We start from the raw sequence: 15,000 nt of genomic DNA on the forward strand, positions 1-15,000 counted from the left end.
GTGAGAGTGTGTGTGAGTGAGTGTCTGTTTGTGAGTGTGTGAGGTTGCGTGTGATAGTGTGCGTGTGTTTGTGAGAGTGTGTGCTGGTGTGTGTGTGTGTGTGTGTGTGAAAGAGTGTCTGTTTGTGAGAGTGTGTGGTTGTGTCTGTGTGTGATAGTGTGTGTGGTTGTGTCTGTTTGTGAGAGTGTGTGGTTGTGTCTGTGTGTGATAGTGTGTGTGATTGTGTCTGTTTGTGAGAGTGTGTGGTTGTGTCTGTGTGTGAGAGTGTGTGGTTGTTTGAGAGTGTGTGAGGTTGTGTGCAAGTGTGTGTGTGAGTGTTGTGTGTGAGTTTGTGTACATGTGTGTGAGTGAGTGTGTGTGCATATCTGTGTGTATGTGTGAGAGTGTGTGAGTGTCTTTGTGTGAGTGTGTACATGTGTGTGTGAGTGAGTGTGTGCGTGAGTGTACATGTATGTGTGCACGTCTGTGTGTGTGAGTGAATCTGTGTGTGAGTTTGTGTACGTGTGTGTGTGCGAGAGAGAGTGTGTGAGTGTCTGTGAGTGTCCATCAGTTATATCATAACTAACAATGATCAATATTTGAATGTATTTCTAAAGGTTGAACAGATGAAGTGCTTTAGAAGTGTCTCTCACTGTTAGTTCATGTTAACCAATGTTGTACCACAAAAACAAAAACACACAACAAATTTGTTAAACTTTAACGGAAATTCAAATAAAAATGAAAAGTATAAATGTATTAAAACAGCACATGATGCAGAATAACAGGCTGAGGTTATGAATCATGAGTCAGATTCACACAGGTGTGTTAAAGCGCTCATCAGGAACGGGTCATCGGTCAGTGTGAGGATCTCTCCGGTCAGTCAACATCAGCTGTGTGAGGCTGAAGACGAGTAAAGCCTGAGTAAAGCCTGAGTAAAGCCTGAGTAAAGCCTGAGTAAAGCTCGAGTAAAGCCTGAGTAAAGCCTGAGTAAAGCTTGAGTAAAGCCTGAGTAAAGCCTGAGTAAAGCCTGAGTAAAGCTCGAGTAAAGCCTGAGTAAAGCCTGAGTAAAGCCTGAGTAAAGCTCGAGTAAAGCCTGAGTAAAGCCTGAGTAAAGCCTGAGTAAAGCTCGAGTAAAGCCTGAGTAAAGCCTGAGTAAAGCTTGAGTAAAGCCTGAGTAAAGCCTGAGTAAAGCCTGAGTAAAGCTCGAGTAAAGCCTGAGTAAAGCCTGAGTAAAGCTTGAGTAAAGCCTGAGTAAAGCTCGAGTAAAGCCTGAGTAAAGCCAGAGTAAAGCCTGAGTAAAGCCTGAGTAAAGCTCGAGTAAAGCCTGAGTAAAGCCTGAGTAAAGCTCCAGTAAAGCCTGAGTAAAGCTCGAGTAAAGCCTGAGTAAAGCCTGAGTAAAGCTCGAGTAAAGCCTGAGTAAAGCCAGAGTAAAGCTTGAGTAAAGCTCGAGTAAAGCCTGAGTAAAGCCAGAGTAAAGCCTGAGTAAAGCTCGAGTAAAGCCAGAGTAAAGCCTGAGTAAAGCTCGAGTAAAGCCTGAGTAAAGCCTGAGTAAAGCCTGAGTAAAGCTCGAGTAAAGCCTGAGTAAAGCCTGAGTAAAGCTCGAGTAAAGCCTGAGTAAAGCCAGAGTAAAGCCAGAGTAAAGCCTGAGTAAAGCCAGAGTAAAGCCTGAGTAAAGCCTGAGTAAAGCCAGAGTAAAGCTTGAGTAAAGCCTGAGTAAAGCCTGAGTAAAGCTCGAGTAAAGCCTGAGTAAAGCCTGAGTAAAGCCTGAGTAAAGCCAGAGTAAAGCCTGAGTAAAGCTTGAGTAAAGCCTGAGTAAAGCCTGAGTAAAGCTCGAGTAAAGCCTGAGTAAAGCTCGAGTAAAGCCTGAGTAAAGCCTGAGTAAAGCCTGAGTAAAGCCAGAGTAAAGCCTGAGTAAAGCCTGAGTAAAGCCTGAGTAAAGCCAGAGTAAAGCCAGAGTAAAGCCTGAGTAAAGCCTGAGTAAAGCCTGAGTAAAGCCTGAGTAAAGCCTGAGTAAAGCTCGAGTAAAGCCTGACTAAAGCCAGAGTAAAGCCTGAGTAAAGCCTGAGTAAAGCCTGAGTAAAGCCAGAGTAAAGCCTGAGTAAAGCCTGAGTAAAGCCTGAGTAAAGCCTGAGTAAAGCCAGAGTAAAGCCTGAGTAAAGCCTGAGTAAAGCCTGAGTAAAGCTCGAGTAAAGCCTGAGTAAAGCCTGAGTAAAGCCAGAGTAAAGCCTGAGTAAAGCCTGAGTAAAGCCAGAGTAAAGCCTGAGTAAAGCCTGAGTAAAGCCTGAGTAAAGCTTGAGTAAAGCCTGAGTAAAGCCTGAGTAAAGCCTGAGTAAAGCCTGAGTAAAGCCAGAGTAAAGCCTGAGTAAAGCCAGAGTAAAGCCTGAGTAAAGCCAGAGTAAAGCCTGAGTAAAGCCTGAGTAAAGCTCGAGTAAAGCCTGAGTAAAGCTCGAGTAAAGCCTGAGTAAAGCCTGAGTAAAGCCTGAGTAAAGCCAGAGTAAAGCCTGAGTAAAGCCTGAGTAAAGCTTGAGTAAAGCCTGAGTAAAGCCTGAGTAAAGCCTGAGTAAAGCCAGAGTAAAGCCTGAGTAAAGCCAGAGTAAAGCCTGAGTAAAGCCAGAGTAAAGCCTGAGTAAAGCCTGAGTAAAGCTCGAGTAAAGCCTGAGTAAAGCTCGAGTAAAGCCTGAGTAAAGCCTGAGTAAAGCCTGAGTAAAGCCAGAGTAAAGCCTGAGTAAAGCCTGAGTAAAGCCTGAGTAAAGCCTGAGTAAAGCCTGAGTAAAGCCTGAGTAAAGCCTGAGTAAAGCCTGAGTAAAGCCAGAGTAAAGCCTGAGTAAAGCCTGAGTAAAGCTTGAGTAAAGCCTGAGTAAAGCCTGAGTAAAGCTCGAGTAAAGCCTGAGTAAAGCCAGAGTAAAGCCTGAGTAAAGCCTGAGTAAAGCCAGAGTAAAGCCAGAGTAAAGCCTGAGTAAAGCCTGAGTAAAGCCTGAGTAAAGCCAGAGTAAAGCCTGAGTAAAGCCTGAGTAAAGCCTGAGTAAAGCCTTCACCTCAGACTCAGATCATTCTAACCCTGAGGAGGAGCTGCCAGAGAACCTGATCTCACAGAAATGTGACGTGTGTGTGTGTGTGTGTGTGTGTGTAAAGCACTATCAGTGAGGGTCATTATAACCAGAACATCATCAGCCAATGGGAACGGAAGATTCACACTTTACATCTCAAACACACATTGAAATATGAATGTAAACATTGCTTTGCTCCATTGTTTGTGTGCATTTTAAAGCAGCACTAGGTAACTTTTCAACCTTTATAATATATTTTCAAGACTCTTGTGATGATACATCGACTTACAATATGTTGAATGACACGTCTGCCATAGCCTGACGGGGTCTGTATCGCTTTTAATCGTACTTTTAAACTTCGGGTTTCGGGTAGTAACCCGAGAACAAAAAGAACGACAAAATTCGACTGCTTTACGGCATATACGTCACTTCCACCTTCCTTCTTAAATTCAGACGTGCGAGCCCAACTATCATTTGTTTGCCGGATGTTATAGTCATGGCCGAAGCAGCACAGAAAAATAAGAAAGCAAAGGTTTTGTCGGAGGAAAGCAAAAAGAGGAAAGGAGAAAGTGATGGGATTAAAGACAGGAGGATCAACATTGGCCAGCGTTTGCTCGCGGGCGTGAGCTGAAGGAGGAGGAGCTTCATTCTTGCAAGTAAAAACATAAGACGTACAAAATCATATTTTAGGATACCTAACATGTCTGTGATATTTGTTTATTTGTCTCGCCTCAAGCTATAATGCAAATCTATTTCTCAAATTTGCAGATTCATCTCTGGTAGCTTGATATTATAATATTGATGATGTATGGTTATTACCTACCACTCAAACACTGAATTGAAGTATCATATAGATTCTGTAAAACGGGAACCAATAGACTAGGCTACTATAATGACGCTTGTAAACGTGAGCATCGCGATCATTTGGCGTTTGACATGCTAAACATGTGCCACTGTACCTGGGATGAAGACGTTTCACACGCGACGCAAGCAGAACACGCATGTGAACTCCTGCCGTGTTCAGGGCTATCATAGTTGTCATGTCAACAAATGCACATGCGATGAATCCCCTGATGTAGAACGACAGAGTTTACGACAGTAGTAGAGGACAATACTGATTCCCAACTGTAGGGGGAGCCCAAGAGCAAAACCTACATAGTGCTGCTTTAACAAACGACTAGTTGAAATTATTATGATGTCAAAATTACTTGTTATTTATCCAACCAGTCAGCTGCTCAATAACTGATGAAATATCTCGTCTCACGCTCTGATATGATAAGAGTAAGAAAGGGTTATTAATATCATTAACTAAAACTATTAAACACTTGTGTTCATTGAAATATAGCTGAAATAAAATAAAATATAAATATTAGATGAAAAGCTTATTTCGTTTCATTGCAATCCGTGTATCATTCGTTCAGTCGATTTTTTATTATATATTGAAAGTTGAAAAATGAGATTTCGACTTGATTTTTCGTTTTTCGTTCAGAGGTAGAAAAATGAATAAACAGTTTGAATATTCGATTTCTACACGTGGGCGGGAATTATACGCCCCTTTCTGCTGATTGGTCAGCCGAAGATCAAACTATTCCATCATCGGTTCTTCCTCAGTTCCGCACAGCAGAATAAAAGCCCTGTTTTCCGTACTGTAAAGTCACGTTTTTTTATCATGAAACATGCCGTGATTTATTCCAAAGTGACTTATATAATGCATTTAACGTCAAATAATCGAAATGTTGACTTTTTAAAGAAGGCGCGTCCAGTATTCGCTGCAGCCTATGTTGTGCATTTTACATTTTACACGTTACTACATTTTGTAGTAATTTTAAATGTACACAAATAAAATAAATATTTTATGTTTCGAATGAGGACCGGCGGCGTGTATATGTGTGTGTTTTGAGTGTGTGTGTGAGTGCGTGTCATACATATATATGTGTGTAGATGCAAATAATCATGATTAATCGATTCGACAACACTAATAATTACAAACTTTTATGTTAGATGTGATTAATTGCGATTAATCGATTTGACAGCACTATTATTAATAAAAAATGTATTTATATAAACTATACATAAACTAAAGTAACACAACAGCTGAATGTACAGCGCTCTGTGTGCGCAATGACTCCAGTGCCGTGTCTTAGGACTCTTATTTTGAAATGTGGTTCCTGAGTTTTATTCCTGTGTTTGCTTCCATTCGTCTCCACCATAGATATACATAATAAAGGCTAGATGTCTTACGGCGGAGTCTCTAACATCATCAGCGGCGGCCATCTTGTCACAAGTCAGCTTTCTGGGCGGCTCCTGATGTAAGGCGAGTGATCTGAACACAAATACTCTCATCTCGCTGAAATCTTGACGGATTTACAAATGGTTTGGTTTCTTACAAAGGTTATTAACGTGGCTATAATTCTGGATGCTTGAACAAATTATGAATAATTATTCATAAGTGTGCAGTGTCATAACTACATCTCTGACGTTTATAACAAACCAAACAGTTTGAAAATCGGTAGACAATTTAGCAAGTTAGGGTTATTTAAAAAGTACACGCACCATTAAAACACAATGTTATGAGTGAGCGAGCTGACTGTGACAAGATGGCCGCCTGGTGCAGACGAGACATCTAGCCTTTATTATGTATATCTATGATCTCCACACTGTAGCTGCTGATCACCTTCACCTGTTTTCGTATGTCCTGTATTTATTCCCCAGTGTTTCCCAGGGTGTGTTTCTGTTTGCGTCTGGAATCTGCCGTTTTCCCTGATTTACTTCAGTTGTGTTTGTTTAACCCTCTGGGGTTCTTCATTTACGGGTCACACTCAGGACCTTCGGGTCAAAAATGACCCGGAGGGCGGGATTAAGATAAAAAAGATTTGAGTAAAGTCAATGAAATACATATTTTTGTTCAATAATATTTTTTATTTTCTTTTTTGGTGTTTTGAGATAATTTTATGATTTATAATTAATATTTATGCAATAATTATGACCAATTTTTTCCCATTTAATATATATAAAAAGTATATATATATATCATTTTATTTTTATTTTTATTAAAGCTGTATTTCATTTTAGAGTCAAGCCTAGGCCTCATGAAAGCAATTTTTTAATGATATCGGTGCCATCCGGTGGACACATTGAGCATTTTTATCACGCAATAGCACATTTTTACCACTATAGTGGATCTTGCGTTTTATAAAGAAATGTTAAAAATCGTAGCTTCATCGTTATGGTCCGAAACTTGCTGACTTTATTGGTACTTGGTATATGAACACCCAAAAAATTGGGGACCGGATTTGAAAAGTCTAAGTGGTCGTAAAAAAAATAGTCACACTCAGGTCCTTCGGGTCAAAAATGACCCCCATAGGAAATGAATGGAAAATTGGCAAAAATATGAAAATACAGAGTTTTTTGTGCTTAAAATCTACAAATCAGTCAGGATGCAGAAAAAAAGGAGTCAACAGTGAAGATCTCTAAAACATCAAGAGTGCAAAACAGACAAAAAAACTCACACACACACACTTATACACACAAAAACACACAAATGAACATGTTCCATTCCAAAAGCTAATTGTGTGTGTGTGTGTGTGTGTGTGTGTGTGTGTGAGTTTTTTTGTCTGTTTTGCACTCTTGATGTTTTAGAGATCTTCACTGTTGACTCCTTTTTTCTGCATCCTGGCTGATTTGTAGATTGTATGCACAAAAAAACTCTGTATTTTCATATTTTTGCCAATTTCCCATTCATTTCCTATGGGGGTCATTTTTGACCCGAAGGTCCTGAGTGTGGCTATTTTTTTTTACGACCACTTAGACTTTTCAAATCCGGCCCCCAATGTTCATATACCAAGTACCAATAAAGTCACCAAGTTTCAGACCATTCTGATGAAGCTACGATTAAAAAAAAAAAAAGAATTAAAACGCTTCGGGTCATTTTTGACCCGAAGAACCCCAGAGGGTTAAATAAATGTTTCAGCTGCCCAACCCAACTCTCCCTGTACTTCTTTATGGATGAGTTAGTCAACACCCTCATGCTCAGGGGTCAGGGACCAGCATGCACTGGGGCTCAGAGACCTTGTTGAGCTTGGCGTAGTCGATCAGGTCAGGCCTGTGTCTGTGAATGAGCGCACAGAACGCCAGACCGTCCTTCCAGCTGAGTGAGGGATAGCAGAGTTAGCAGGACCAGAGCGGAGCAACAGCTCCAGAACACTGGGAAACACAGCTCAAGTCTGCCTTCGGTCACATGATCTTACTTGCAGTGGAAGTTCTGGATGTTGACGTTCCTGTAGGGGGCGGTCTTCCTCTGACACCACAGCAGGAGCCCTTCTTTAGCCGAGGTTTCTGCCAGAGAACCAGCGTTAGCATGCCGTCAGTGGACTGAGTGTGTGTGTGTGTGTGTGTGTGTGTGTGTGAGAGAGACAGATACCCTCCACTGAGATGTCCTGGATGGCGAAGCGGAGGATGATGGTCCAGATCATTCCCAGAGTCATCTTCACATTTCCATCAACAATCTCTGAGGATCGAGCAGACACACTTGAGTTTGATTTCTACCAGCGGAGTTACAGTTTACATTTGTTTTGGATTTTTTTAGAAAAAATTATATTATTTATATAGTTCTTATTATTATTTAGTTATAAAGTATTTAAGATTATGTGAAGGATATAGTACTCATATGAGTGTGTGTGCGTGCGTGTGCACATGTGAGTGTGTGTATGTGCTCATATGAGTGTGTGTGTGCGTGTGATTGTGTGTTTGTGAGTATGTATTTTGCTCATATGAGTGTGTGTGTATGAGTATGTGTGCGCATGTTAGTGTGTATATGCATGTAATTGTGTGTGTGAGTGTGTGCGCATATAAGTGCGTGTGTGCATTTGATTGTGTGTGCGCTCATGTGCGTGGATGTATAGAATGTGTGCGTGTGATTGTGTGTGTGTGTGAGTATGTGCGTATGTGAGTGTGTGTATGTGCTCATATGAGTGTGTGTGTATGAGTATGTGTACGCATGTGATTGTGTGTGCTCATATGAGTGTGTGTGTGCGCGTGAGATTGTGCGTGTGAGTGTGTGCGCATGTGATTGTGTGTGCTCATATGAGTGTGTGTGCGTAAGATTGTGTGTGTGAGTGTGTGCGCATGTGAGTGTGTGTGTGTGTGTATGTGCTCATTTAAGTGCGTGTGTGCATTTGATTGTGTGTGTGCTCATGTGAGTGTGTGTATGAGTGTGTGTGCGCATGTGATTGTGTGTGTGTGCATGTGTGTGTCTGCTTTTATGATTGTGTGTGCATGTGTGCATGTGATTGTGTGTGCGTGTGTGAGAGTGAATGTGTGTGTGCGCATGTGATTGTGTGTGTGCTCATGTGAGTGTGTGTGTGTGTGTGTGTGTGTGTGTGTGTGAGAGTGTGTGTGAGTGTGAGTGTGTGTGTGCGCATGTGATTGTGTGTGTGTGAGAGTGTGAGGGTGTGTGTGCGCATGTGATTGTGTGTGTATGAGTGTGTGTGCGCATGTGTGTGTCTGCTTATATGATTGCGTGTGCATGTGATTGTGTGTGTGCTCATGTGAGTGTGTGCATGTGATTGTGTGTGTGTGTGAGTGTGTTCTCATGTGAGTGTACATGTGATTGTGTGTGTGTGTGTGTGTGTGTGTGTGTGTGTGTGTGTGTGTGTGTGTGTGTGTGTGTGTGTGTGTGTGTGTGAGAGTGTGTGTGAGTGTGAGTGTGTGTGTGCGCATGTGATTGTGTGTGTGTGAGAGTGTGAGGGTGTGTGTGCGCATGTGAGTGTGTGTGCTCATGTGAGTGTGTGTGTATGTGATTGTGTGCGCATGTGATTGTGTGTGTATGAGTGTGTGTGCGCATGTGTGTGTCTGCTTATATGATTGTGTGTGCATGTGATTGTATGTGTGTGTGTGTGTGTGTGTGTGTGTGTGTGTGAATGTGTGCATGTGATTGTGTGTGTGTGAGAGTGCTCATGTGAGTGTGCGCATGTGATTGTGTGTGTGTGTGTGTGAGAGTGTGTTTGCTCATGTGAGTGTGTGTGTGCATGTGATTGTGTGTGTGTGTGTGTGTGTGTGTGTGGTCATGCGAGTGTGTGTGTGGTCATGTAAGTGTGTGTGTGTGTGTGTGTGTGTGCATGTGTTTGTGCGTGTGTGAGAGTGTGTGCTCATGTGAGTGTGCGCATGTGATTGTGTGTGTGTGTGTGTGTGAGAGTGTGTTTGCTCATGTGAGTGTGTGTGTGTATGTGATTGTGTGTGTGTGTGTGTGGTCATGTGAGTGTGTGTGTGGTCATGTAAGTGTGTGTGTGTGTGTGCATGTGATTGTGCGTGTGTGTGTGTGTATAACGACACAGAGGAATGATCTTTTCCAGTTTATGAATTATAAATACATTGACAGCCAATCAGAATCCATCCTGCTTTAAAGAGCTCGCGCATTTAAAGCGACAGACGTCAAAACTGCAGCGATCGCTTATGATAAACAGAATGATATTGAGCATTTTTGTATATGGTTATGATTATAATTATCGTTCGGCCTGTTAACTGTCAATGTGCCGGTAATCATATATTTGAGTAATCATCATAAATAATGCATCATTTGAAAGCTTCGAGTGAAAACCACTGTGAAACTGAGTTTCAACAGAACTATTGTTCATAAGTTCAGATGGATGATGAAAAACAGGAGAGAGAGCATCTCACCCTCCGCGCCGATGGACACCAGCTTCACTCCTTTACTGGTGATGTAGTCCAGAGCTTTGTTCACATTGGCTATCTTGTGGAAGCGCATCTTTCCTCGGTCCGGCTTGGGAAGCCTTTCACCTGAAGGGAGAGAGAGAGAGAGAGAGAGAGAGAGAGAGAGAGAGAGAGAGAGAGAGAGAGAGAGAGAGAGAGAGAGAGAGAGAGAGAGAGAGAGAGAGAGAGAGAGAGAGAGAGAGAGAGAGAGAGAGAGAGAGAGAGAGAGAGAGTTTTACACTTTTTTTTCGGATAGCTTCTGTCCATAATTTATTGCACTACCTTAATCCACTGCCATATTCCTCATTTTAGCCTAACATCATTGTATACCTCTATCTGTAAAATTCTGTTTATAGTAATAGCCATCTGTATATTATATTATATTCATATTACATATTCACCTGTAAATTCTGTTTATAGTAAAAGCCATCTGTATATTATATTCATAGTACATATTAACCTGTAAATTCTGTTTATAGTAATAACCATCTGTATATTATTCACTGTACATATTCACCTGTAAATTCTGTTTATAGTAATAACCATCTCTCTATTTATAGATATATTTATATATATTCAGTACATATCCATGTCCTGCTCTTAAGCAAACGTTGTATATCCTGCACTTGCTGCTATTGCACTTCTGGTTAGACCTAAACTGCATTTCGTTGCCTTGTACTTGTGTAATGACAATAAAGTTGAATCTAATCTAATCTAATCTCATCTAATCTAATCTTTATTAAATACAATTCCACTTCAATAACTCATTGTTCATCCAATGAAATAAAAACCTCATTCATATCACATCATCTCATAACTTTTTAGTATAATGGTTTTAAAAAATACATTCTTTTAAAAATTAAAAATAAGTTGTCCCTCATAAATACAACACAAAACATCTCTTACACACCAGTTTTCTCTAAAAGTCATTAAGTTTCCTCCCAAGTCATATAAGCATACTCAATTTTGAATGTATTTGCAATTAACCCCTTCAACATTAAGCCTGGATCTACTCTAGTTAGACCCAGAGATTTGTTTTTTCTGGTCTTCCAAATTGCCAATTTTGCTACACCCATAACATAATTCAGGAGACAAAATATAGTTTTTTTTAACAAACTGCATACGAGCTGCAAACTGATGTACCTGAGATGACCTCCAGCAGCAACATCAGCTTCAGTCCGTTCCTGAAATCCTCCTCGATGTTCTCGATCTGAGTTCCCGCTTTCCGCAGGTGAGAGTTACACCAGGCGGTGAACGTCTGAGAGACGAGACAGAGCTCAGATTATTACTCATCACACATGCGTCTTGTTTGTATATGGAATACTGCAGTGTTTATTGTAAATGATTTATGGTTATTGTGTAAATAATCTTGAGTCAGAATAACTTCATCTCTTCTCTGATGACGAGGGGCGGGGCCACCTGTCACTCACATGAGATCCACCAATAGCAAACCACCACCATCCAATCAATTCCCCACAGACACACTCAAGCTCCGCCCCTACATTTGTTCTTGTTTGCGTTTCATTCGATATACGGCACAATAGAGGAGAAAAGACCAGCGTGACTTACATCTCATCATGCCGACTTTAAAGTGTGCATTTCATATCTGATTCTGACTTTGCATTTAGCTAGCTGTATTAACGTTTATTCAATCACAGGATATGAATTATAGTTAAAATGCCAATTTTAAATCAACAATGATGTCATCATGCAGAAATATGAATTCTTGATAGCATGAATTAAATCTCATCTAGTAAAAACTATCATTCTTAATATCTGTGATTGTGTTTTCATTAGTTAATCATCACCATAGACTGCCTTCAGACTCAGTTGTTGATATGAAGAATTCATTTCTTACTAATTGAAATTCCATTTTCACATCAGAAACACAATTCTTACTAGTATTTTTTTTAAATGTATCAATTACTATTTCGTTACTAGTGCAAATGTCTGTTCTTGATATCAACAATTGAATTGCTACTAGTAAAAATTTTCATTTTTGATATCAATAATTTGACACTAGTGACAATATTAATTTCTGATATAATGAATGTGATTTTTACTAGTAATAAAACCTGAAATTAATTACTCTTCTAATTAATGATATCAGAAATATCAAATGTAACATGTTGAAATACATTTACAGATATCAAGAATCAACATTTTCAACTAGTGACAAATGAGTTCTTAATATCAGGAATTCATATTTTTACTAGAAGCGACATAACTATTGATATCAAAAATAATGATTTTTACTAGTAAGAATTGTATTTCTGATGTGAAAGTGGAATTTCAACCGGTAAGAAATTAATTCATATCAACAACTGAGTTTGAATGGCAGCCGATGGTGACGATTAACTAGTGAAAATACAATTACTGAATTACTGAAAACGTAATTCTTGATATCAAAAATAGCCATTGTTACCAGTAGAAATATCAAGAATTGGCATTTTAAGTCGTGATAATTGAATTGTTGATATCAAGAATTAATATACTGGGAATGAATAAACGTTAATATGGCTTGCCATACTTTGCAGTGGATTGTGGAGAATCTACTTCATCTACATAAAACAAAACAAAAAACAGACATCTAAACAACAACGAGTAAATAACAATTTGGCTAATGCTTCACATCAAAACAAAAGCGCGTCATGTGCCCGAGCACACAATGTCCGTCCTGTCAATGACAGCGAGGTCTGTTCCCTCATAAATCACAGGTGTTCTGAAATACGAGAGGGAGAACCGCTCCTGACGAGAGCCGATGACATCTCATCACACAGTCCACAGAAAGAGGCGAGGTCACAGTTCACCAGACAACACACACACACACACACACACACAAGGACAAAACGCCCCCTGGAAAACTCACATCTGTGGTGGAATTTAAGCCATGCATAGTTAAACAACATATGGCAAGCCATTTTAACATTTAATCCTTAAAACGTACTAGTATCTATTTTTTAGATACCAGTATTAATCCATTAAGTACTAATCCTTAATTATTAGCTATTAGGTACTAATATCTAATGAATGAGTACCAGTATCTAAAAAAATATGAACTAGTATCTAACGAATAACTACTAGTATATATAAAATAAAAAAAGTGCTACCTAATGAATAAGTACTAGTACTTAATGAAATAGATACTAGTTGGTTTTAAGGATTAAATGTTAAAACGGCTTGACATAAACAACATCGTTTTAATCGCAAAATGCAGGAGTTTCTGTGAACTTTACAGCAAGGCCGTAATTATGTTTATAACATTTTTGGACTGTTTTTTTGCGGGGGGGTTGGTATTTTTATTTAAATTATTAAAAGGGATTTAAGGGAACAAAGAAGATATAAGAGTTGTTCTATGTCTAATTATATCTTATACATTTGTGAAGTAATCAATTTAAAAATATGCACACATTTACTCTTGCTTGTATGTCTAATACGTCAAAAATTTAACAAAAAAAAACGTTTCATCACATTTGGTTATAAATGACATTTATATGATAGTAGTATTAATTCAAAATGGCGATTAATTACATAAATCAAAGCTGAGTAGTTTGTACGTTACTGTGGGTCGTTAAACATATCCATCATAAAACAGTTAGCCACGCACACACTCTTTCACTGTAAAAACTAAACGCGCCGCGTTTGAATTCACACTAATCTTCAGTGACCAATAAGCCCCGCCTTCCTTTGACCTGATTGGCCATCATTTTGACATTGACGAGCACTGTTAGAACACAGATACTGTGTTCACACCGAACGGGAATAGAGCATCAGGAGCGAGTGATTTCCATGTTAAGTCAATGTAAAGGTGCGCTGACGCGCGTCTGGAGGTCCTGCGGCACGATAGGCGCGTTTCGCACGGTGGACATGATTTGCGCAAATTTGACGCAAATTGAGCGTGATACGCGAGTGGTGCTTTATGTGCATTCACGCGTTTGAAGCAAATTCGCGTCTGACGCTGTAGGCTGCGTTCACACCAAATGCGAATAGAGCGTCAAAATCGCTAGTTGGATGCTTGAACATTTTGAATCCATTCACGCGTCCACAGCGAATTGGACCCGCGTATAAATCGAGCGTTTGAAGCGAAATAGACGCAAGGCGCTCCAGGAGAAATCATACATCATAAACACCACTATGTGTGATTCTATGTGACGTGATACAGATTTCGGTAAGTTGTCCTGTATCTTTAACACACTTTCAGAAGCTCATTCGTGTTTATTTCGCGATTTTACTGGTATAAGGCGGAAGAGAAGATCAGTTTGCTCCGCGCTGCCGGTTCTCTTGAGCCGAGCTGAGGCAGAGCGATCTCACGCCACAGCGCCAAAACGGTATATGTTTTGGAATTTCGTAAAAAAATTGACGTAACTTGAAATCTGACACTTTGTTTCATATCAATAGTAATACAGCACAAAGATTATTGCGATTTATTGGATGGGAGGCGCGCTACAATGTTTATTTCATTCATTAACTGAAAACAGGATGACTAATCGATTCTTGGGATTTAAGAATCGCTATTGTTTTGTAAAAGTGAGAATCGATTAAAATCGAGAAATCTATATTTTTTACACAGCCCTAATGTTTAACCACCACAGAGACATCAGAGGCAGACGGCAGAAGGACATGCCGAGGAAAGGCTGCTCTCGCCGGGGTTAAAGGGTTAGTTCACCCAAAAATGAAAATTGTGTCATTAATTACTGACCCTCATGTTCAGACACAAATGAAGATATTTTAGTGTAAATCTGATGCTCTGAAAGGCCTCCATTGGCTCAACTTTACACTCTCAAGACCCTTAAAAGACACTAAAGACTAAAGTTACAAAGTCCATCTCACTACAGCGGCTCTACAATAACTTTATGAATCGGCGACAATAGTTTTTGTGCGCAAAAAACCCCTAAATAACGACTTATATAGTGATGACAATTTCAAAACAAAGCATCATGAAGCGTCGAAGCGTTATGAATCAGTGAGTCGATTCATGATTCGGATCGTGTGTCAAACCGCCAAACTGCTGAAATTTGCCGATTCAAACTGCTGATTCGACTCACTGATTCATAACGCTTCGAAGCTTCATGATGCTTTGTTTTGAAATTGTCATCACTATGTAAGTCGTTATTTAGGGGTTTTTTGCGCACAAAACTATCGTCGCGATTCATAAAGTTATTGTAGAGCCGCTGTAGTGAGATGGACTTTGTAACAACGTCTTTAGTGTCTTTTAAGGGTCTTGAGAGTGTAAAGTTGAGCCAATGGAGGCCTTTCAGAGCATCAG

General features: G+C 39.9%; 1 protein-coding gene across 13 annotated transcripts in view; it reads right to left on the reverse strand.

The window, feature by feature from the left end:
- The window catches only part of LOC307116757 (alpha-actinin-2), a 54,186-nt gene that overhangs the window by 34,792 nt on the left and 4,394 nt on the right, over positions 1-15,000 (reverse strand). For all 13 annotated transcript variants that reach the window (XR_013815316.1, XR_013815317.1, XR_013815318.1 and 10 more), the window contains exons 2-6: positions 10,878-10,992; positions 9,702-9,821; positions 7,447-7,533; positions 7,274-7,361; positions 7,095-7,173 (exon numbers count right to left, since the gene is read on the reverse strand). Coding sequence is in view for 1 of the 13 variants with exons in the window: in XM_079801117.1 (XP_079657243.1) it covers positions 7,095-7,173; positions 7,274-7,361; positions 7,447-7,533; positions 9,702-9,821; positions 10,878-10,992 (489 nt within the window). In the remaining 12 variants the exon portion in view is untranslated. The remainder of the gene's footprint in view (positions 1-7,094; positions 7,174-7,273; positions 7,362-7,446; positions 7,534-9,701; positions 9,822-10,877; positions 10,993-15,000) is intronic.

The sequence above is a fragment of the Gobio gobio genome, assembly GCF_949357685.1.
Source record: "Gobio gobio genome assembly, chromosome: 20".
Lineage (NCBI taxonomy): Eukaryota > Metazoa > Chordata > Actinopteri > Cypriniformes > Gobionidae > Gobio > Gobio gobio.